General features: G+C 46.0%; 2 protein-coding genes across 4 annotated transcripts in view; one reads left to right on the top strand and one right to left on the bottom strand.

Annotated features, from left to right (window-relative positions):
• Positions 1-14,621, top strand: part of nell2a (neural EGFL like 2a) — a 54,355-nt gene extending 39,734 nt beyond the window's left edge. For both annotated transcript variants that reach the window (XM_047033690.1, XM_047033691.1), the window contains exons 16-20: positions 7,883-8,023; positions 9,151-9,344; positions 10,261-10,437; positions 13,156-13,380; positions 14,058-14,621. In XM_047033690.1, coding sequence (XP_046889646.1) covers positions 7,883-8,023; positions 9,151-9,344; positions 10,261-10,437; positions 13,156-13,380; positions 14,058-14,099 — 779 coding nt within the window. In that variant the 3' untranslated portion in view covers positions 14,100-14,621. The remainder of the gene's footprint in view (positions 1-7,882; positions 8,024-9,150; positions 9,345-10,260; positions 10,438-13,155; positions 13,381-14,057) is intronic.
• Positions 14,622-17,888: 3,267 nt separating this feature from the next.
• tmem117 (transmembrane protein 117) overlaps positions 17,889-24,363 on the bottom strand; it is a 30,942-nt gene continuing 24,467 nt past the window's right edge. For both annotated transcript variants that reach the window (XM_047033512.1, XM_047033513.1), the window contains exons 7-8: positions 21,999-22,128; positions 17,889-20,307 (exon numbers count right to left, since the gene is read on the bottom strand). In XM_047033512.1, the coding sequence (XP_046889468.1) occupies positions 19,640-20,307; positions 21,999-22,128 (798 nt within the window). In that variant the 3' untranslated portion in view covers positions 17,889-19,639. The remainder of the gene's footprint in view (positions 20,308-21,998; positions 22,129-24,363) is intronic.

Below are 24,363 nucleotides of genomic sequence, written 5' to 3'. Positions count from 1 at the left end.
GAACATGTAGTTCAGCTGTTTCTGATTGACAGGACTGTTTTCAACTACAACCAATTAGCCGTAGACACACCAGCATGAAGGCAGTCCCGGGTCTAATCACTGACTGAGGGAAATCTGTTGTGATGGGTGGTTCATGACTCAGTCTATTTTCAGGCTCCCTCCCAACAGTTAATTGTAGAGGTTGATTAGAATTCAAACATTTGGGATTTTCGAAACCGCCTCACAAGTGAGGAGAAACACTCACAAGCGTACATAAACACATTTTCAGCTTATCCGCACCAGCACACACACCCCCTCCCAGCGCCTGTTTGCCTCAGGTGACAAGATGTTTGTCACCTCAGCTGCAGCTGCTTTATCACTACTCTATGTCTCTCTTCCTCTCTCTCTCTCTCTCTCTCTCTCTTTCTCTCTCTCTCTCTCTCTCTCTCTCTCTCTCTCTCTCTCTCTCTCTCTCTCTCTCTCTCTCTCTCTCTCTCTCTCTCTCTCTCTCTCTGTCTCTCTCTCTCTCTCTCTCTCTCTCTCTCTCTCTCTCTCTCTCTCTCTCTCTCTCTCTTCTCACTCCCCCTCTGTCTCCTTCTCCCTCTGTTTCTCTCTTCCCTCTCTCCTTTCTCTTCCTCTCCCTCTCTATCGCCCCCTTGTAATATGTCTCTTTCTCTCCTCATCCTCTGTTCTCTCCCTCTGCCTCTCTATCTCTCTATTTCTCTATTTCCCACTCTCCGTCTCCAGTCACCCTGTCAGCCTTCTGACAGCCCTGTCCTCACCAGCATTCAGCCTCGTACCAGAGCTTCCTCCGGGGGCTCGGCTTGTGGCCCCCTGGTCCCCTGACCTCCTGGCCCCTAGCCACCCCTGGTGCCTCAGAGCCCTCAGCAGTCAGTCAACCAGTCAGTCAGTCAGTCAGTTGGGGGAGCCCCTTCAAGGCTCTTCGCACCATGACATTCTCCCTGGCAGGGGGCAGTGTACTGGACAGGTTCATAGACAGATAGAGAGGGTCATGATCGGCTTTCTACTACACAGTGACAGAGCTAGTGAGAAGGGTGGTGGTGGTGGGGGGTGTACAGTAGGGAGGGGGAGGAGGAGGGAAGGGCCAAGAAAGACGGGGGTAAAAGAAAGTGCACGGTGGGGAAAAGGGGGCCGCTAGATAGACAGGGAAGGGGTTAGCCCGTTCACTCTTCCCAGGCAGGGGAGTGGGAGGCAGCTTGAGGTGACGGGGGTTGAGCGGGGCTTGGTTGTCTGAACATGGAAAAGCTTTTTAAACACCGTGCGCTCCCTGGCCAGACCCTCTGTGCTTTTAGAGGCCTCCCCTGGGGGCCCGCTGGCTCCGGGCCCTGCTGCCTGCCTGTGACAGACCTGAGACACACACACATACACAGACACACACACACACATACACATACATACACGACACTCACGCACACATGCATCATGCACACGTGCGCCTAGATAGATGCACTGAACACACTATGTATGCACACACACACACTCATATATGTATGCTTGCATGCTCACACACACACAAACACACACACACACACTCAGAAACATGCACTTTGGCTGCCTACATCCAGAATCTGGGTCCGTGGAGAGCTTTTGTTTGTGTTCGTGTGTGCTTCTATCTGTGTGTGTGTGTGTGTGTGTGTGTGTATGCAGTAATGTCTGTGCATTAGTTGGTGGCTTGTCGTCTCTGTCTGGTGGTGATGGTTTTAGAGGGACAAGGCCACATCGCTCTGACAGACAGCATTTCTGATGCAGCATAAATGATGCATCATGGCTGCTGTGGGCACAGAGAGTACAGTCGCAGAGAAGGAGGGTGTTGATGTACTGCACTGACCACATGATACGCCCAACATATACCGTATCAAGGTTGACTGGTCCCTCCAATGGAACATGGCCTATATATAAACCAAAAGATGGATCTTTGGCGATAAGTGAGAAGTCTAGTACTAACTGACCTTCCTTGAGAAGGACACTGCAGTGTTTTTATGTTGGCATGGGGTCTTTTATATTCCAAAACATAACCATTTATTCTGTTAAAGTTTAGCTATTGAAGACGTATTAGATAATACCCAATTGCTCTGAAAGTGCCAAGTCAATGAAAGGAATAGTTAATATGAGTTCAAGACAAGTTCAAGACAATATATCTAAATCATCTGTGCTGTCATATTTTTGTTGTTGATCTATTATCACCAGGAAGTCTATTTTGTCTGTTGTGTTTCTTTATGTACTGACTTTCTGAACCAATGCATTTTTGTGAATTGTGGAAGCTGCTTTTGATGGTATTTCCTGCTCATTATCATCCCTCTTTGTGGCTGTGAAGTCCTACCTGCCTTATTAGGATGTTTACTTGCTGTTCTTCCCACTCTGCTGACGAGACACCGAGCCTTCTGTAGTTAATGATGCCCATGGTTGCCCTTGGTGGCTCTCTCCGTGGTTACAAGACAATGGAGGGAGAGTCCACAGCAGCTGATTAGAACATCCAATGGCGATAATGCTACTGTTCAGTACAGGACTAGTGGTCAGTTCTTATTAGGGGTTTAGGATGCCTTAGTGCATGGGTTTGAAATTATTGTTATATATTTTCTTTTTCAGATGTCTCAGTCCTCTCTCACTGTTTTTCATCCTCTTTTGAATTTTTGGGGTTTCTTTTTAGGAAATGACGTTTGAGGAACACCATAGAGACATGAATCAGTGTTTGATGTCTAAGATGTGGGGTAGATTTGACTAGATCCTTTTACTCTGCAAAACACCCAGAGAGGAAATGTTGCGAATCATTAGAAGTATTTTCCAAAACAATCTTCCCAGACTAATATGTCTAAAATGTAATATTGAAGATAAACTGCCTCAATCATAGCTGGAATCATATTCTAACTTTGTCCAGAATATGATTTAGTGTTACTAATTTTCATTGTGTCAACAAAAAAAAGCGATAACTGTTTAATTTGAGCATCCACACTCTCTGTTCTATGTTTCAGTAAGCCTAGACATTTCCATAGCACACTGTTAAAACCTAGTTCATTATATTCATGTTTTTCTGTTCTTCGCAAGCACACCAGTGATACATTTCAATGCCACTTCTTCTATGAGTGCCTTGTCACGTTGTTCTAGTCAGTGCCCTGCAGCCAACCTGTTTTTAAAATGAATCCTTCATCTCTCCTTCAGCAGACTACAGTTTTTATGACAGGCAGTATTAGCTGCTGCCTGGCAGGAGGAGGAGGAGGGGGGGGGGTAAGGTGAGGAAAGGGGAGGACAGGTGTGCTCCAAAAAGGGTGCTTTGAGAACGAACAGAAGGAAAGGAGAGGAGCCGGGGCCACAGGGTCACTCCGACATGGACACGGAGGAAAAGAGAAGGTGAAGGGAAGACAAACATTTTTTTTCCCCCCAGGACCTCATTAGCATTGAGGTCAGGAAGCAGAGGGAGCAGACTCACTGACTGACAGACTGACTCACTGACACTGACTCACTGACTGACAGACTGACTCACTGACTGACAGACTGACTCACTGGCACTGACTCACTGACTGACAGACTGACTCACTGACACTGACTCACTGACTGACAGACTCACTGACTGACAGACTGACTCACTGACACTGACTCACGGATTGACAGACTGACTTACTGACAGACAGACTGGTAGACAGAGATGCAGGTAGACAGACACAGGTAGACTGTCAGAAAGACAGACAGGTAGACAAACAGACACCGGTAGGCAGACTGATGCACAAGTAGACAGAAACACAGATGGGAATTCGTATAGCTCTGTTGGAGAGATATTGACTGCTGATCAAGAAGCCAAAGGTAAAAATCGCCCCACCCGTATGTCGCTTTGGACAAAAAAAGAATGCTTATGAATCTTTTTGTCTTTTTTGATGGAAGTAAAATACATGTAGCGCTCTTTTAAGATGATTGGACTTCAGTGAAGATTAGACGAGGTTAAGACAACGCCTTATTCACTGGATGTCTGGCTCCAATCACAACCTGCCTTTGAAAGGGTCCCAGCTTGCATATCCTACTGGACGTGTTTCCTCCCTCGACTCCCTCACTACTGCTGACGTTGTTTTCTCTCCTCACACATCATCCGTAGCCAGTTTAAACACAAGCTACTTGCCTAGGCTCCATTTTGATCATTTCATTATTTATTTAAGGCCTTTACAAGGTACTCCGTCGTTAATGACTGTGTTGTAATTAGTTCTCCTAATGACCAGAGCAGTCGTTTAGCTGAGAACAACTTGGTGGTTCTGGCTGCATCGGATGCATCTCCCAGTAATAACTACGGAGGAGACCCGGAGAGCGGACTGTGGAGATCCCTTTGGGAAAGGCTGCAGGCTAAGACGCTAGAAGAAGACAGCAAGCAGAACCACGGTAGCACATAAGCAGTATCAGCCTGGTAGAAGATATATGCACAAAAATGTTTGCCACGTAAATCTATGGAACGGCCTTTTACTTATCTCTCCGTGCACCTGCTGTATTGAAATCTCGCCACTTCAGGTTATGGATTTGGCGTTCATTTCCATGTTTCCCTGTCGGCCCTCTGTCCGAACCTAGCTTCTCTTGAGAGGAATGATTGATGTATGACACGCTCCTTCTCTATCAGATACAGCGGGTCACAATGAGCCTTATCCATGAGTGAAATACTCTTCTCCCCCTCTTTGTGTTCCATACTGCACATTGACTTACTCAGTCACTTGTTCTTTAGCCTGTCATTATGTTACTGTACATGCCAACACGGAGCTTTGTACGTGCTAACAACGGAAGCCCACCCCCCTGGTCTCTGGAAGTCTGTCAGACTGTAAATCGAATCCGTCATTGTCAGGCTAATGCCACGCACGCTGTCTCCTTCATATGATAGATGGAAGGGCCAAAGTCTGGGAGAGGATGCAAATGAATGTATATCTGATTTAGGAGTTTTCCTTGGAAGAATTGAATTTGATGGGACGTGTGTATGGGCAGGTGTTCGTTAAGTGTGTGTGTGTGTGTGGTAGGTTATGGAATTGACTGGAGCTGTGTTAATCCTGAGCACCTCCTGTCAGCCCAGGATGCTGAGGGAAAGAAATTCTCTACCCGGTACCTGGTTCAGAAAGGAGCGAGAGATGAACAAAACATAGTGTTGGAAGGACAGTTGGATGGGTGAATGAATGGAGAGAGTCCCGAGGAAGGTAGACAATAAGTACAGGGAGAAAAGGCGAGTAGAGAGACAGGCAAAAGATGAGAGGGAGAGGAGGAGGGTGGAGGAGAGAGGGAAGAGGCGTAGTTCATAGCGGCATAACAAGCCCAGGGATGGAGGGAAGACTGAGGCAGAGAGCGACTGACTGGCTGTCCTTGGAGAATAGCTTTAATAGAGCCTTAGTTTTCTGCCTGTCGCTCAGCATAACGAGTGAAATAACCACGTCTATCCCATGAATCCTCCTCCCCCTCTTTCCATCACCTCATGTTTCTCCTTCTATCGCCTTACATCGCTCTCTCACACCTTTTTCCTATCCTTTTTTCTTCATGTCTCTCAGTAGTCAAGGTAACTCAGAGGTAACTCTGCAAGGGTGACCTGGACCAGATAAGGACCCATTGTTCATGTTTTTGTCCGACTGTCATCTGTCAGTTTCTTATAAAATGGTTCTCACCTGTATGCCGGCATTCCAAGTGACCCTGAGCGGCGAGCACCAAGAGGAGTTGGTGTTCACAGCTGTTGTCCATTTTGATTTTCAGACTTCCGTTCATGTCATGTTTCAATTGTAACGTCAGGGCACAAAGGCACAGGAAGTGAATTGGCCTACATACAGGGAGCATTAAAGACAACGTCATGAATTAATTCAAGTTCCAGTTAAAGATGTAAGAAGTGTATATGAGAGGGTATACATGTTGAAGCGCTGTCTGTTTCACAAAGGCTTGGAACTGCTTACCATAATTGCAGTTGACAGCCTCAACACAAGGAGAAAGATGAAGATGGGAAATGGTTCTTCAAAACGTAACTTGACGTCATGACTGGGTAGGCAAATGTTTGAAATGAAGCATTTGAGTGAATAGGCTAAAAATAGGGAGTTGATGTATATTTTGAATCCCATTGCCCTTTGGTGGTTGGTTAAAAATAGGCCCTAAAACCGTCCAGTCTTTCTTTGAACAATTACATGCAGTCATGTTGGAGGGAGTGTGTTTTTAAATAGATTCAGCTATTTTTTTCTATGCTGGCAAGAGAGACTGCATGCAGCAAAACCACTTCGCTCTCTCTCCCTGCTGGGGCTCCAGAGCTACAAAGAGCATGAGAAATGTGGCTTTATTCACGTCAAAAGAGAAAACGTTGAATTTCAAGGGCTTGCTAGTCATTCCTCCTGGTATAACCCTGTGGTTTAATATATCACGAATTTAACCCAGAATCACTAGACTCAGGGGAAATGTGTACAAGTCACCGTCTCAGATTTAAACAGTTTGTGTTTACAAGATGTTCAATTATTTTTGTCTTACTGGAGATCAAATTCTAGATTCTAGAAACTGCAGAACGTTCCAGCAATTCAAGGACAGAAACAGATTAAAATGCTTTCTAGCATTAAGCCCACATGTTCTAAACAGAATATATTATAAACCCACCATGAAGTTCAGAAACAAAAGAGTACATGGATTTCCATTTGAAAATAAACTGAGATTCGACAGAGACACATTTCACTACTCATGTAGATAAAGGCCTGATCTGCAAAGCATTTGATCAATGTTTAATCTGTTGGAGAGATTCTATTAAAAGGATGAGGCCTCATTAGCCAATAGATCTTAATCCTATTACTAGTTCTGTGGCATGGCGGGTTTGTGGGTGGGGATGGGGGGGGTGTTATGAGTATGGGGGGGGGTTATGAGTATGGGGTAAGGAAGGTCAGTCACAGAACACTGCCATTCTCATAATGAGAGAGCTGACTCATGCATCACGTACTATCATAAAGAAGACATTACTGCCTGCATGAACACATTTAATCACTCTAAAAACCTGGACCCCCCCACCCCCACCCCCCCTCACACACACACACACACACACACATACTTGCCCCCTTTCTGCAATCACCAGCTAAGCCTCTCTCATCTGGCAGATCCCCCGTCTAATTTCATGTTATTTTAGATATTACAGTCTGTCTCTGCTTGCATATACAATATTTGAGGATAATATTGCGTTTTTCCTCATGGGTCTTCTGTGAGGGGGGGGGGGGGGGGGGTCCAGTGGGTTTGCTTGGTTGGACTGAATTGGTAGATGGGGAAGTTTGACTTGAGAGAAAAAAAGAGCAATAAGCAAGGGAGGGGTGGAAAAGAGAGAAAAGTGGCAAACGTGTCAAATCCATACTACGAACAAGAGCAGAAAGCACGAATGTTCAAGGATGAGGTTTCTGAGAGTCGCTCTCTACGAGACTTTGCCTAAACTCAGTCTGACTCTCAACAGCAGGCTGGCACAGGCCTGGCTTCCGACTGCAACGTGTTAGGACTCACTTCACTGCCACATTCATAAACAGATCTCTAGTATTGATGAATGTGCCATTCTCTTGCTGTGTTGCTATTCTAGATCAATACAGCATCCAGATGCTATCAAATCTTGGGCACGCTCTAATATTAATTATGAATGAGTCAATGTAGAAAACGCACTGGCAGGCATCAAGTTAAATCCCAATATGCAGGTCCTTCACCTGAAAGAAAGCACAAGTTGGTATTAAGCTTCAGTTGGGGAACAATAGGGAAACTGCACAATTTGATGGTCATTGGGAAACTAATGTCTCTTTCTCTCTCTCTCTCTCTTTCCCTCCCTTCCTCTTTCTTTTTCTTTCTCACCCGCATTTCACCCTTTCTTTCTCCCTCTCTCTTTATATCTTTCTTTCTCCCGCCCTCTGTCTTTCCCCCCCCCCCCCCCACCCCTTTCCCTCAGACATTGATGAGTGTTCAGATGGCTTCGTGGAGTGTGACAGCAGAGCCATCTGTGTCAACCTGCCTGGGTGGTACCACTGCGAGTGTCGTGATGGCTACCACGACAACGGCTTGTTCTCAGCCAGCGGGGAGTCATGCGTAGGTGAGTCGGTGTTCCATTTCCTCATCAGACGACAAGAGGTGAGAGGGGGATTAACGTCTCACATAAAACCCAATCTGTCTACGCTCTGAGATTTTCGATTCAGTCATTTCTCTATGAATGAATGGGATCTTCGAAACGATATAATGCGTCACAACGGTCGTTGACGGGAGCCTACCGATGTGAGGTGATAAAGTCAGGATGCAAGCAGAGTTGAGACAGAGAGGAGAAGAACTAGACCTTTTTAGCAGTTGTTTTGGATTGGTGTGCAATCTTTCGTAATGGCTGCCAGCTGTTCTTCTGCTTCTGCTGCTGGAGCTTGACATGGACCAGGGGAATACAGGTGTTCAGTTTGGCCAGAACGACTTTAGATCGGCAGGCAATCCTTACTGGCTCAAAGAGGAGGATAGGTGTCAGTCCATGTCCTTGTATCATACAACACACACACACCAATACACATCAGACATCTCCGTTTGAAACTTTTCGCACAGTTCAAACCCAGCATGGAAAAAGAATAATAATCTGTTTTAGCATTGTTTTGCTATTTGAGAAGTACAACCGGCTATAGAATGCCCCTTTCCCGAGAAAAATACGTTGGGTTACTTTTCTCTACCCCCTCATTTGGTCTACCTGGAACATTCTGTGATTCAGCCTGTCAGGTAGCTGTCAGTTTTCAAAATGGAAACCCTCAATCTCCCAGTCAGTCTGGCCAGTACTGCAGTACACCAGGCTAATCTCACCTGTCTAGTTGACTGTCAGAAGTAGTCCAGGTGAAAAAGCCTTAGAGAGATAAATCCACATTTCAAGACAGATGTATATCCCAATTCAAAGTTCTAATTTGAACAAAAGTGGATTTCCAGGGAAAGACTGCGTTTCTTCTGAAATAAATAGGTGAAGTTGAAAGTCTTTCTGATAGCCGTTGTAGTCCGAGAACCTAACTGTACAGTAGTTATTAAAAGAGTAGAGATGTAGAGATATTGCTTATGCAGATGCATGTCATGTAGCTAATGTATAGAGTGTTCATTGAGAATATGCTTATATCCAAACCCTCTTAATCTGCAATCAATCGAATGAGCTATACCCAGAACCGCTACTGATTAGCAGTGGGCTCCCTGTGTCTTTCCCAACAGATATTAACGAATGCAAGACTGGGAGGAACACCTGCACCAATGACACTGTGTGTTTCAACCTGGAGGGGGGCTACGACTGTCGCTGTCCCCATGGACACAACTGTACCGGTGACTGTATCCATGACAACAAAGTGAAGCACAATGGGCAGATCTGGGTGCTGGACAACGATAGGTGCTCAGTCTGCTCCTGTCAGGTGAGAGTGTGTGTGTGTGTCTGTGTGTCTGTGTGTGTATGTGTGTGTGTGTGTGTGTTTGTGAACGTGTCTGTGTGTGATTTCTCTCTCTATATATATCTTGATGTAGCGGTGAAAATATCTTAATTGATAGATATAGATAATATGAAGATCAGCTTCACGCACAACTACACTTCTAGATTATATCAAGCACATTTTATTATAAACGTACATGTCTTTTACGATGATTAGTCTATAGTCTTGTCACGTTTTGTAATCTTATATTTCATTCTGTGTACAGTGGCAATGCTAGATGTGGACTGAAGTGCATTAGTCACGTTATTGAATGATCAAATATCAGATTAGTCACTTGATTATTTGAGGACCAAGGCAGAAATGACTCCCTAATTAAATGACTTATTTTAATAGATTAGAAAAATTGAAGACCTGTCTGTCACAATTAGCACTAAGGAACGGCTGAGTGAACAGGGGAGTAAACATGTAATTGTTTATGAGGGGATTGGACACAGTCTGGCGTTACTGCCGAGATACTAAGAGCAGAGTGACTGAGGGCAACACCAAGGGCACCACATTTGTAGCCAAGTTTATATATATATATACAAATATGTATAGTTGACACTTAAAAAACACTTAGGGTTATTTTAAATACCATGTCACTGCATAACAATACCTCTAGTAAAAATATGGGAGGTAACTACAACTTGCAACTCGTGCCGCTAAATCTTGAAGCATGGCTTCATCGTAGACCCAAAGTTGCTACATCGTAGTTAACGCAAACTCGTTTTTTACCTGACAATAATCATCCCTCATGTGAAGGCGTTAAATTGAATATTGAACATGGAGGTTGTGTTAATCTATTCATGCTGGTCATTGTTTGTGCGCTTGTGTGCATGCGTGCGTGTGTGTGTGTGTGCAGGCGGGCCAGGTGATGTGCAGGAGGATGGTGTGTGACTGCGAGAACCCCACAGCCGACCTGTTCTGCTGTCCAGAGTGCGACCCGCGCCTTAGCAGCCAGTGTCTGCACCAGAACGGCCTGCTCACCTACGGCAGCGGAGACACCTGGGTGGAGAACTGTCAGCAGTGCCAGTGTCTGGTGAGTGAGCTGAACCCCCCCCCCTCTCTTCCCTCCTCCACAGGGTCACATTTACATTTAGGCATTTAGCACACGCTCTTATCCAGAGCGACTTACAGTAAGTACATCGACATTCCCCCCGAGGCAAGTAGGGTGAAGTGCCTTGCCTAAGGACACAACGTCACGGCTGGGAATCGATCTAGTAACCTTCAGATTACGAGCCCGGTTCCTTAACCGCTCAGCCATCTGATTCCCAGACACAGGGTTTGTGGTGCCTCGATTCATTGGGACAAATATGGGAACACATTTGGCAAAGGCTGGAGTGAATGGGTTTGTGTGAATACGTCTACGTCTGGACGTCTGTGCTGGTGATTCTCTTGTGCAGACAAAGTTGGTCCGGGTGATAGAAAATATAATACCAAATGACGATGTGCCAAGTCCCTTACCTATTGAAACTCCCCATAAAGAAATATTTAGTGTTTGGACTGATTCTCTCCACGCCTCCTTCCGACCTTCTCCAAGGTTCCCCGCGTCATCTCCATTCAAACAAAAAAAACAAAATGGTTTTGCAAGGATTTTACACTAAATCTGGCTGAACACCCAGTACCACCTGACATTAACTTTGCTCACAGCTGAGCACCGGCAGCCATAGGTTTATTAAATGCAAATGCTACACCCGCTGTCGCTCACCCAGTGCGGAACAACACTTAGCCAACGTTTATGTCACTCTGCCTTTGCTGTCGGAACTCCACTCATCTTTAAGCACGTCCTTCCCTCCTGGAGGTGTGGAGGAAAGGTGTTTTGGTTTCACGCGATTTCTTTTTTCCTCCCCCTGAATTCTTCCCCATCAGGCTGGCTGTGTAACAGCCGGCAACCCCGCATCATTCTCCTGGCTGTATTTGCACGTGAATGCAGGAGAGGCCCGCCAGGCAGCGAGATCCATGGCCTGTATAGTGGTGATAGTCTGCTCTTCCTATTGTGATGCCGGCCTTAACGCTGGGCCTGAAGGCCCCTGCTTGGACTGCTTACAGCGGCTCATAATAAGGATGGAGAATCGCTGTGGTGGAGGGGGAGGGAGAACAGATTCAGCTGAAAATGGCCTTTCTTGTTCTGTCGCACCGAGGCTGCAGTATTGTCCGCACAAACAGGCTAATAGGCACCCACATACACGCTATACAAATGCAGGCGCGCACTCACACACACACACACACAGCTACCAGCCAAACGGTCTTAACAGCAGCACTTGAAAGAGGAAGTGAGAGAATGGAGCGGAGAGATATGCAGAGGCACCAGTGGCGCAACAAGGATGTGAAATAAACTTTGGATGGTTCCGGACCTTTTTAGAGCCGCCTCATTCAAGTTCAACAGGGGGCTGGAAACGAACTGACGTGAGACACAGGAGCAAGACATTCTCTCAGCCCTTCAGCTTACTGAACCAACTCCAGTTGGCCTTTATCGCTAATTTGTAAGATACCTAATCAGTGAAGAGCAGGGTAGACTATGCTCTATTTTGTTTTGTGTACACTCGTCACAAGACTGGGTAGGTGAGACATGTTAGTGGGCCTTGAACACTGGCTCAGCGTGTGACACATTGGCTGTGGGGCAGACTAGCCAACCACAACTCCTCAAACCAAATGTCACAACCAGGACTAATCCTTCTAGAGGATTCTGTGGCACGCGTCACACTGATACCCTCTGTAAGCCTCTTCCCTCGATGAAGTGCAATGAGATTACATTTGTTGTCGCGGGTCCCTGAAATATAACAAGAGCCTGAAAAGAAATGTGTTTTGTGTAAATCAGTAGTGAGTAGTGTTTTTTAGGAATGATTGACCACTTTCATGACTATCACTATCTCGCTTGTACCTCCCCTCCATAGTCATACACCTGGTAAGCTAACTGTCTGTCCTAGTCTGTGGTTGCCTTCAGTCCATACACATCAACTCCTGGGCAAGCACACTATAAATGTTGACACTTTAAACAAATGGCAGAGAGCACACATTAGCACTGCATGAGCCTGTATTTCACAGTCCACTTAATTTACTACAACATCCCTGAAACGCTGAGCCGGCTGATTTTCAAGGATATTAAATATCCCGACGGGAGTCTTGCATCAAGTCAAACTGTTAGCTGTGTGTATGTTGGTGAGTATAGTGTGTAGGTTGAATGTGTGTGTGTGTGAACGTGTGAACGTGTGCTCAGTATGTATGTGTATTCACTTCATTTTCCAAGAAAGGGTAAACCACTAAAGCTCAAGGATGAAAATGTTAGCAGAAGTAGGTCATGTGGAATCGTAGCTTAGCCAGGATCTATAAAGTTGGGCCAAAATAAATGACCTGTATTCTCCAGCTTAAAGGAGAAGCAGGAGAAATTCAATAAGGTTTTCTCTGCTGGGAGGTTGCTGTGATTAATATCAAACCAAGATGGAGAGAGGGAGACCAGAGGATCTCAATTAAGAAACAAGGAATAAACTTTATACCTCTGTTTTAGAGTAAAACTGCTGACTGAAGAGGACCTATGATTACAAAAAAAATGAAGTCTGATAGACTCAGATGGTGTACCATGTCCATATCCGTCCGATGACCTGTTTTATGACAGCTACCTATTCTGTCCCTCCCTCCCTCACTCCCTGTCTCCCTCACTTCCTGTCTCCTTCCCTCCCTCACTTCCTGTATCCCTCACTTCCTGTCTCCCTCCCTCCCTCCAACCCCGTTGTTGCCTGTCTGTCTGTCCCACCCCCAGCAGGGACAGGTAGACTGCTGGCCCCTGTCCTGCCCGCCTGTGGACTGTGACTTCACGGTGGTGCCAGAGGGTGAGTGCTGTGCCCGCTGCGTCAGTGACCCCTGCCAGGCCGACACCATCCGCAACGACATCACCAAGACCTGCACCGACGAGCACGGCATCGCCCGCTTCAGCGGCTCCTCCTGGGTCAAACATGGCACCGAGTGCACCCTCTGCCAGTGCAAGGTAACACATTTACATTACGTGTGTGCCACATCGCCATTACACGTGTGCCACATCGCCATTACACGTGTGCCACATCGCCATTACACGTGTGCCACATCGCCATTACACGTGTGCCACATCGCCATTACACGTGTGCCACATCGCCATTACACGTGTGCCACATCGCCATTACACGTGTGCCACATCGCCATTACACGTGTGCCACATCGCCATTACACGTGTGCCACATCGCCATTACACGTGTGCTACATCACACTGGCACTTTGCTGGCCATTACGGTGTCAGATCTGTGATTCTCCGATATTCAATCCCTGAATGGCAAAACCAATATGTGTTTCACTTGAGATACACTATCTTGGGAACTTCTGTGTTAACATGAAATACCCATTGAAATTCTAAATGTCAACAGAGCTGCCCAAACTCTCTGTATCGTACTATCTAAGAGGGTATCAAAGGTATCAAACCTCAAAGAGGAAGTCTACCGTAGTCTTACTGTTATCCATTAAATCCCCCTTTCTTTCTCTCTCTGTCTCTCTCTCTTTCTCTCACTCATTCTCTCTCTGGCTTTCTCTCCCCCTCTCTTTCTCCCCATCTTCTTTTTTGTCTATCTTTTCTTGCTGTCTTTCTCTCCTCTCTCTCTCTCTATTTCTGTCTCTCGCTCTCTGTCTTTCTTTCAGAACGGACATATCTGTTGCTCAGTGGACCCCATGTGCCTTTAGTGTCCCTGCAGCTCTGAAGGCACCAATGTGTACAGTGTTATCCATGTAAAAACAACGTACATTCCTTCCTCTTCGCCGTTCTCCCCTGGCATCTTTATACCAAATACAAACATGTATCAAACCAGACAGATGATGGACTACAGTACCCATACCCCCCCCCTCACTGTGTTTTTCAGCTTCACCAATCAGGGTGAGCCATGTGCATTGAGGAACACTCCCCACCCACATCCCGCCCCCCAAAATCATCTGCAACGTGACTATGTAAAATACTAGTATACTGGCATGACTGTGCTCGATGTGGAAACATTTAGCTGATTTCTAAACTATTTCGAAAAAAACTCTTTAAAACCTCTCTATGGTGTATTAGATAGCGTAAGTTAGTTTGCGTAGGTTTCCGTTGCTACATTCGGAGAGTTGTCTATGTTACGTGGTGCTCTGTAGCGTTTCCTTTTCCTTTTTGGTCATTTATTTCCAGGCTTGTTATTGTGTAATGGTGAAATAAAGTATTTCCATTTACATTAATCCTGAGACTGGCCTTCTTCCTTGAAAACCACAGTGCCAGCCTTTAAAAATCAGCCCCATTCATTTCTCACTCTCGTCGAGGTCACGTCCCATTTGACCTGCGGGGTCTGCTCCACGCTTCCTAAATCTCCACCCTCAATCAAAACAAGAAGACCCAACAGCATGAGCCTCATCACCCACACCTCTCCACATCCCATGGCAGGCGTGGAGAGGTGAAAGGGGGGGGGTTGCGTCAGACCGCGTGTGTGACAGCAGGATCACCTGCACTCCAAGCCCACCAAGGCTTCGCTCATCGTCATGCCTGACCTCTCTCATCTATAATTCATTGTACTGATGTAGACCTCCCAGTCACAAAAGAAACAGTCCTCTCTGGGTGAGCGTAGCCAGGCCCACCTCACCTACACGCAGGCTGTTGTGCTCGCAGACTGACAGACAGATCTGGATGGTCTGCTCTTTCTGTGAAACACTCTGAACGAACTAGATGGCTTTACCTTTCTGTCCGTTAGAGCAGATTATTAAATTTAGTCATTTAGCAGCACTCTTATCCAGAGCGACTTACAGTAAGTACAGGGACATTCCCCCGAGGCAAGTATGGTGAACTGCCTTGCCCAAGGACACAACGTCAATTGGGACGGCCGGGATTTGATCCGGCAACCTTCTGATTACTAGCCCGATTCCATAACCGCTCGGCCACCTCCCTCCCATTATTAACAGATTAACTGGGACTATCCAGAGCGCTCCAGACTCATATTAGATGTTTTTTTTTACTACTGACTGACTTTGAAAGACGTTCGATGCACATTGGAAAGACATTGATAATCTCTCTAAGGTTTTCGTGATCCGCCATCATGCACTACGCACTTGGATGTGATTGAGATCTCTTCCGCTAAACACGACTCATTTGTGCCCTTGCACACCGGGGTCTTCCCCCATCTCCATGGAGGTAGGAGTACGACTTGTATCACATCATGCAGCCCAAATATAATGATCAAATCAATTTACAACCAGGAAGAAACGAGTCCAGGCCGGAGATGGCTTCATTTCCCCGCGGAGTCGTCGCTAAGCAGTCCATTCCCTGGGTATCCCTCCTAGCTGCTCGCATTGACAAACAGAAGGCGTAACTGAGCCCATTTATATTCTAGCACTTTCGCCGTCCACATTTTCCAGCACATTGGCTGCGTCTACCTTTGCCTCTTCCTCGTTTTATACCTCTCGTGTTGTAGGACGGGCTCTGAACTCAGGACTGGCCTTAATGAGATTCGGAGAGAGTAAGCTGTCCAGAGAGGCTGCTAGTACCTTGGCAAGGTCACCATCTGGCAGGTTTGGCTCCTAGCTCCAGTGACTCCTAGCTGGTGGTGGCAGTCTGCCAGTGGGCATGAGGGTGGTGCCACAGCGGGGCAGAGTGGTTGTCCAGCTGGCTCCTAAATGTCCAATTTTCCACGGTGGAGCGAGACCCTCCGCAACAGATGTCCTGGTCTTCAGGAGTCCACTACTGCCTGTCCTGTGGTCATAATAAATGGACAGTCATATCCTTGTGTTTGGTCAAGGCAGGTGGAGAGGAGAGGGTGGAACTCTAGTTTAGCCAGACATCTGTAAAAGCTGGGGACAGATTTGAGTGTAGTGTCACTCCGTGTGTCTGTTGGCTGGCACATTTAGGAGCATTGAAAGATCAGTACCAATTGGCGTCCAATAGCTATTCAAAGTGGCCATAAATCTTTGACGTGTGCAGTGTTTTACTATTAAACTTTGACTGTTGGAGGCTTCGTTAATATTCATTCGGTGTCGAAGCTGCCCCCCAGGTTTTTTATTATTCATAGGAATATTTGTTAATATGTAAATCCAGAAGAGTGCTGACTTGACAATGTGTAGCAAATCCACCAATTATCACTAATATGTCCTGGAAAATAGGCTTCCGTTTTACCCGAATGGATGCACTAGAAGCTTAACATGTGAAACCTCCACAGCTGTAACGGATACTGATGAGTCTCGGCAACGTCACATACTGACTGATATTGTAAATCACCTGGCACACGTATCACCATGACCATATCCTAGTACTGTTCAAATCGATGATTGCTGTGAAGTATCCTTCCTAAATCACCCCAGTCCCTTTCGTGAAATAGTTCAGAATCTCCAGAACTGGCTGACAACTTGAACTATTAATCGCCATGGTAGATGTAAATGCAGAAAATGACACCTCATATTGTCTGGGAGTGCTTACCCCTGAGCTGGTAACCAAGTCACAGTCTGCGCCATCGGATTTGTCTGAACAGCGTTATGAATAGATAACAATGTTGAAGGCACATTAGGGATGAGCTCTGATTCCTACATTATTCTGGCACACAGGAAGCATCTCGATGCCAGTCTAAGAGAGAAACTACCTTGCTGGTTGCCTGTGAGGTGAATTGGTAAATTCGCTTTTTCGGTGTCGTAGCTGGGTAGTAGTCACGCTCGTAAGTCAGAGGGCCCGAGTTCGAAGCCCGGTTTAGGGAAAGATCCCGAGGAAGCTAAACTGATGGACCACGTGACTCCAGTGGTTCCACCTGCGTGCCTTTCCATCTGCATGCACGGCTGCCTGGCCGTGTTGAACTCCCATGGTTCTCTAAGCTTCGCAGCCCATGACAACATGATCATGATACATTTACCCGTGGCGCCATCCATCTCATTCCGTAGCACGTCAATACAACGGTTACACAACAAGACACAGGGCTCTTACCCAAACATTGAAACGGGAGCTTTGCCGCGCGGTCCCCTGCTTACAGCTCCCTCCAGGGATCAATATCTCATTTCTTACCCCAGCGACAGGCGTGCGAAGGCTGGAGCCTCAGCCCAGGCGCTCTGGCAGTGAGGAATACATCCTCCCCAACCCACACAGCAGAGGACCACGCTCATTCATGAAGATCCCAAAACTCGGTTTCTTCTGTAGCTGCTTAGTGAAGGTTAATAAAACTGGGGACATGTACCTGGAGAGTCCTGTTAAGCTAAAGCTTACGCCATGTGTTTAAGGAGCAGGTTTAAGTGTCCTTGAGTAAGTATTGTATTATCACACACCTGGCATATTAATTAGGTCAGCCGGAGAGAGTTGACCTGGGGTGTTGCTTGGCAACAGTGTCACAACAGTATCTGCAGTCTAGAACATAGTAAACTAAAACTTTCCTCGCTGGGAGTTACACAACACACGAGCAACACACCAGAAACCTCTTTCCATCTCACACAGATCTCTTTCAATCCCACAGATGATTGTAATGCACAGTAGCATGTATCAAAACATTTTTATTTTAGTTTCATGTTATCAGACAAGCATACGACACGAGGCAGACACAATGAAAAGAGCTATCATTTCATTTAGAATAAAAAAAACGAATAAAAAGATGCAAATCATCCATCGGGTATGCAATTCAACAGTGTGAAAAGAGGGAACATTCATTTTCAACCCAAGCACAATACATTACAAACATATCATAAGATCACTCCAGTAAAATGTGGTTCTGTATCTTCTTCTAACACTGCCCCACATAGCAATGTGTTGCCTTGTTGCACAAACATATCTCCACACCGAAGGAACAACAGAAGTAATGAGATCTTTGACCTGTTATAAATCAAGAGGGATTAGTTTACTGAACCAAGGAGCACAAGCCAGGTATGCTAAATAGATTGACCCCTTCACAGAATGGGTCTCTATCTTTCTCTCAAAACACACAATACACACATATATACAAACACACACACATCCAAGGCATTGTGCACAGTTGAGCGATCTTTGCAGAATCATCTCTCAAAACACTTCAGTGACAAACCACGGTTACACTTCTTTATCTTTACTGTGTATGTGATATAAATACTGATATATATAGTATATCAGTATATAGTAATACTCATAAAGAAAATATACAAAAAACTCAGTTTTGTGTGTCAGCTGTATGTAAAAATGCAGTCATGTCACAATCTTCTCACGTGTCCCTCTAAAACTAAGAACCTAATCCTTGCAACAAATAGGGGCCGGCAGTGAAGCTAAAACTTGGAGCTATGGTTGAGGTGTTGAAGTTTGTTTTGGCGTACTTCTTTTACCTGTACAACAAAAACTGATTTGTATTCGGGGAAATCTACTATTTGCCCATATCTGAGTTCAATCCCTGTGAAATGACATGTAATAAATAAATGAACAGATTGTTACTTGATCCAAAATGGTTGTGCCGGTAACAATTGATGATATCGTTTATAATATAAAATTGGTCTGTTGTATGTTGACGCTTCACAATGCAGCCACTTCTTTCAAGTGAAGAAGGAAAAGAAACACACACAATTGAGGAAAGTGAGAAGCTTCAAGAAAAATAACGATTGAATTGCTCAAATCAGACCTATTATCTGGATAAACACTGGGTAAACATTGTCCTTGTGTAAAAAAAATTGAAATAAGACGAGATATTTATTGAAATATCGACATCTTTCGCTTGCTTTCCAAAGTTATAGACTGTTTAAATATGATGCTGTCCATTTCTGGGCATGAGATATCAAGGCACGCTGTTGCTGTAATACTGTAGCAATACTGGAATACAATATAGCAGCCATGACCACAGTCATGGATCCACTATCTACAAATATGTTTCCCATATAGGCACAAAAATAGTTTACAATGATAAATACACCTTACAATAGAAAAACATATGAATATAGCATGAGCACCATGTTGACAAAAAAGGCTTTGAAGTCCAGAATTAAAAGAGTGGTTTGCCATTGTGGTGCAAAGTTAAGAGACCTTTACAAAATGTAAAAAACGACAAAACAAAAGCTATCTGGGTAGTGGTTTACTTCCCAAGTGTCCGAGTGGCCATTTTCACGAGCAAACACAGGCTAAGAGTGTAGTTCACAAGGTCACCCTTCTAATCAATCCTCCTCTTAGTGGCCACTTCAATAATCCCTCAGACGAGGGTCTGGGAGCGAAAACAGTTAATCTTGTCTCTCCCTCCCCTCTCGCGACGGGTCCTTGATAGCGGTTATTTATCTAAAAGGTCATAAGGTCACGGTGACGGTTCGCTGACATCAAAAGACGCGGCTGGCTCGCTCTGCGCCGCGTTGTCGATCCCGACGCTGGGTTGGGTCTCCTGCGTCTCCATGGAGACCGGGGAGGTGGAGTTCGTGGAAGGGCTCGTCCCCAAATGGGCGCCGTCCACCGAGAGCAGCATGGGCGTGGCCGAGCGCCTCCGCGTGTCGCTCATGGATATGTTCACCTCCTCGGGCGTGAGCCCCATCTCCTTGCTGTATTCCGACGGCGACTTCCTCTTGATCCGCTCGTACGTCTTGTCCTGGCTCTCCGGGAACGTCTCGCTGTCCTGGAAGCGCCCCAGCAGCCAGATGAAGAAGCCGAACAGGACGAAGGCGGCCAGGCTGGGGATGAAGGCCAGACACTTGATGTCCAGGCTGGCTCCTACGTAGCGGCTGTGGAGGAACATGTCCCGCTGGACGTAGGTGAGGTTGGTGAGGGGGTCCACTTGAGTGGAGCGCCACCTGTAGGTGAGCGTGCTCCGGTTGAAGGTGCTCAGTGTGTCAGGCTCCTCCACGGTGTAGATCTTCTCGCCAGGGCCCACGTACTGGCCGTACTCGTAGGGCTTGTAGAAGATCTGGTTCTTCCACATGTTCAGGTCTAGGACCAGGACGAGGAAGATGATACCGTAGTTAAACCATTTACCTGTCAAATAGGAGAAGACGTGATACAGTCACTGAGCACTCCAATAATAACGAAGTGTTCATTTAACAAAACCTTTATACAAAGTAACTTAGCTCAGTGGCAACAAAGTCAAACCTAAAAGAATACAACCGCAAACTGACTGATTGGAGACATCCAGAATCCTAGCATCCCTAAGCTGTGCTGCTTGTGAGCGGAGGCCTCTGAACACTGCTCGGCCCCAGGTCATACCTCCAAATGCGGCACAGCAGAGTACTGCCTTGCACTTCCACCTCCTGGGCTCGATCCCCGTTAGGGCCTGTCAGTGCTACGGTGGGATATATCTCCCAGGTCTCCCCACAAACAATCCAATAGGAAAACATGCGGAACAGATTTGCTCTCCATGACCCCAGGGCAGGCCTGGGCTGGGGCCCCTGGCGGAGCGGAGGTGTCGGCCCAATGCCCCTCCCCGCTCTGGGACGTAGGAGAGACGTGATGGGGGGAAAAGGGCAGGGGAAGGATGTGCTCCACCGCTCCCCGCGTGCGTACTTAGGAGTACCGCAATGCGAGATCGATCAAGGATGGTTCTTTCTTCTTCGAATGAGACCCTCCGCACTAATGACAGGAAACCCCCCCCCTCCCCCAGGCATACTGGTATGAAGGCAGATGGCTCCTTAGGTATGTACTTTACGTGACATGACAACCTCCTCCCGAGACGTGCACTTAATAAGCTTTTACTTAAACCAATCACGTAGTCTGCGGGCCATTTCCCTAATGCTGAATGGATGTGCAATGCATTAGGGTTAACAACCTAGTGCGAATCAGCCACCGTTTGAACAGTTTACCATTTAGTCGGGGAACATTAGTTTTCCTTGTCCCTTGATGGCCGTCGCAGCGTGCACCCCGTGGAACGAAATGAGGACCTGGATGATGGTTTTAAATGGGATATCTACGCCAGGAGAATATATGTGTCCACACCGGGTGTTGATATGTGTTGCACAGCAGGGGCTCTGAGCTCCAGGTAGGGAGATGTCAGTAAGGAGTAGGGTTCATACCACACTGAAGACTTCCACGTGTCACCACAAATACATCTATGTCCTTAGAGGGGGAGCGTTATTTGGGCGCTAGCTTCAAAACCTCTATGGAGAGAAGGCAGATCCTGTCTGACAGTATGAAACCTGGAGGTAACAGAATCTGTCAGGCCCAGCACACCTCGGTCCCTGGGTTCCACTGTACTGTTAAGCTCAATTTTTCACTCTAGTGTTGACGACCTTGGCGCGCGGTATTGGTTAGGCTGTGAAGGCTGCCCGGAGAAGACGTCTCCTACAGCAGCAGAGTAGCTCCTGAGGACCTCTGCACCACTGAAGTGGACTGATGTGTTCCGCGTGAGGATTTTGTGACTCGCTTTGACACCACTACGGGGGTCAGATGGCTGAGCGGTTAGGGAGTCGGGCTATTAATCAAAAGGTTGTTGGTTCGATTCCGCGCCGTGCCAAATGATATCGTGTTCTTGGGCAAGGCACTTCACCCTACTTGCCTCGGGGAGAATGTCCCTGTACTTGCTGTAAGTCGCTCTGGATAAGAGCGTCTGCTAAATGACTAAATGTAAATACACACACATAAAAGACACACACATAGGTACATAAACACACATGCGCTCAAGATTGCAGTGAGAAGCAGGAAGCAGGGGTGAACGCGTGGCTGATGCAGTGTACCTGTGATGTGGATATGGTACTCCTCTTTGAAGATGCTCTTGCAGACTGGCAGCTTGAACTTCAGCTGTGTGGTGGACATTCCTGGCAGGTTCATGTCCAGGTCACCCATGAATTGAGGGAACTCCCAATCCTGAAAGAAACAGCCACATACAGACTTTTACTCCAATCATGGTGATGATGAGTCACGGTCTCAGCTATTCTGCTGAAGTGAGACAACCCATAAAATGCTACATCAAGCATAATCGCTCCGGTGAAAGACTTTTTTGAAAGTTTGGAGTTGGCTGAAATGCTTCAAGAGTGTGAAGATGCTTGACTGGCTAGTAGTGAGATGCTTTCAAGGGATTTGATAACCTTTTCTATGAATTTCCAGTCTGAAGTCAGACTGGGAGATGCAGTGCTGTAAATCTTTTACAATGTGGGATCATACTCTTGTGTCTGGTCCTATGACATCAGCACAATACAAAAAAACTCAAGACACACACACACACACACTTTTCTCTGTGCAGTCTTGCGGGGAGAAGTGAGAAAGTCAATACCAACTTAATGATCGCTAGGACCTGGCTGGTGCATCAATGTTGAAATATACTGATATAACTCTTACGTTTAAGTAAGAGTTAACTTCTCTTAAGTATCTTTTTATCTAAGTGGATTAACCCTCATCTCCACAGTGCCATTTTGTGAGTAAATTGAATTGAAAGACCATGTTTCATAATTCAATATATCCTGAAGTGTGAAAACTGTGAACTATCCATATCAATGGGCATGAATGCAGAAGAAAAAGGGGGCTTTCCCCCTTGATGTTAATGAATCCCTCCCACTGCTCTGCAGTACTTAGCTGCTGCTGAAGCAGTAGGAGTAATAAGCATGACATTTAAGCCATGTGCCTCAGTCAGAAGAAATAACGAGTCTCTAGGTAATATATTAAATACGGGATATTCCACACACAGCGCGTGTGGTACTACACACACATTTTCTCCTAGTCTTTGCTGTGAAACTAATATAAAATATATATATTGTTGCGTAAGTATAACATGGAGAAATTAAACAATACAAAAGCAATACTATCAAAAACAGAGCTGGATCAGTAATTGGGTAGTTTCATGAGATTGAGAACTTGATTGAGTCTTTTCTCATGGAGGTGAGAGAGTAGCTAGCTCACAGGAACACACAGCGATGAAGGTGAATAATGCTATTTGGAGGGCTCTGTCGGTTTGCCCGGTGAAGGAGGAGGTTTTATTGACTGTGCACGAATGTATGGACAGCCACAAACGCATGGTAGCACTAACGGCAGGGACTAATTGAAATCATAAATAACAGTTGTAAACACGCTTGCCGTACACAGGGAAGAAAATAAGAGGGGCAGATCATAAACAATGGCATGAGAATGAGTGTGATATACGAGCCGGTCGCAGGAGGAGTGAATTGTGGTTGACGATGGGGCCGGGATGTCAAACGGAGGCTGTCATAAGCTGGGGACTAGTCACAATATGTGCTGTAGTGTCAGGTCAGGTCTGAAACAGGATATGGAAGTTAAGGTTGACAGGAAGCTTTGTACACTGGTCACGAGGCATTAGTCTCTGGGGAGGATCTGTAGAGAGACGGGTACATCTGTCTCCGAGAAATGGATCTCACAGGAATAGACAAAGGTATATAATCATTTTATAATTCAATCAAGCCCATCTTAGGAGAGTGGCTAATCAAAACTCTGCTTTTGAAGGCGTATCATTGTTTTCTTCCAGTTATTGTGCTGGTATTTGTTGTAAAACAAATTGAGTCATCTACACAACATGTGAGTTTGTAGGGGAGGGGGAGCACTGAGATATTTGTTACATAAAAAAGCTGCTGATTTACACATTAGCAGCTACTTGGTAATTAGAGTTACCAAAGTAGAAACAACTGTTAAATGGACACTAAACATTAGGTTTCCACATGTCCTTTGATGCGTGCTAACAAAGCCACTGAAATATGTTCATTAAACATTTGGAGAAGCCATGTTGAATTAGGCCTACATTCAAACCACACCCTGGGTCTGTATTTGGCTGGGAGCAACTGGCTTGAACACATTCTCTCTCTCCTTGAAACAATTTTTTCCACCCAGACAAACACATTTGCATATTCATGAGCCACTGACACAAGCTTTATTGATGTATATTCTCCTGCGGAATGGATGACATTGGGTAGAGGGGAGGGAGAAAAAACAAACTCAAATCTTATGAGTAATCATGAAAAAAACACTGGCGCTCACTGGGGAGAGGAAAGTGGCCAACTCTCTGGCTAAAGTCTGGGGTTATGTGGCTGCATGGAGGGAAGGAGGCCAGGGAGGGAGGGAGGGAGGGAGGGAGGGAGGGAGGGAGGGAGGGATGCA

The sequence above is a fragment of the Hypomesus transpacificus genome, chromosome 14 (genome assembly GCF_021917145.1).
Source record: "Hypomesus transpacificus isolate Combined female chromosome 14, fHypTra1, whole genome shotgun sequence".
Taxonomy (NCBI): Eukaryota; Metazoa; Chordata; class Actinopteri; order Osmeriformes; family Osmeridae; genus Hypomesus; species Hypomesus transpacificus.
This window is presented reverse-complemented; position numbering and strand designations above follow the sequence as displayed.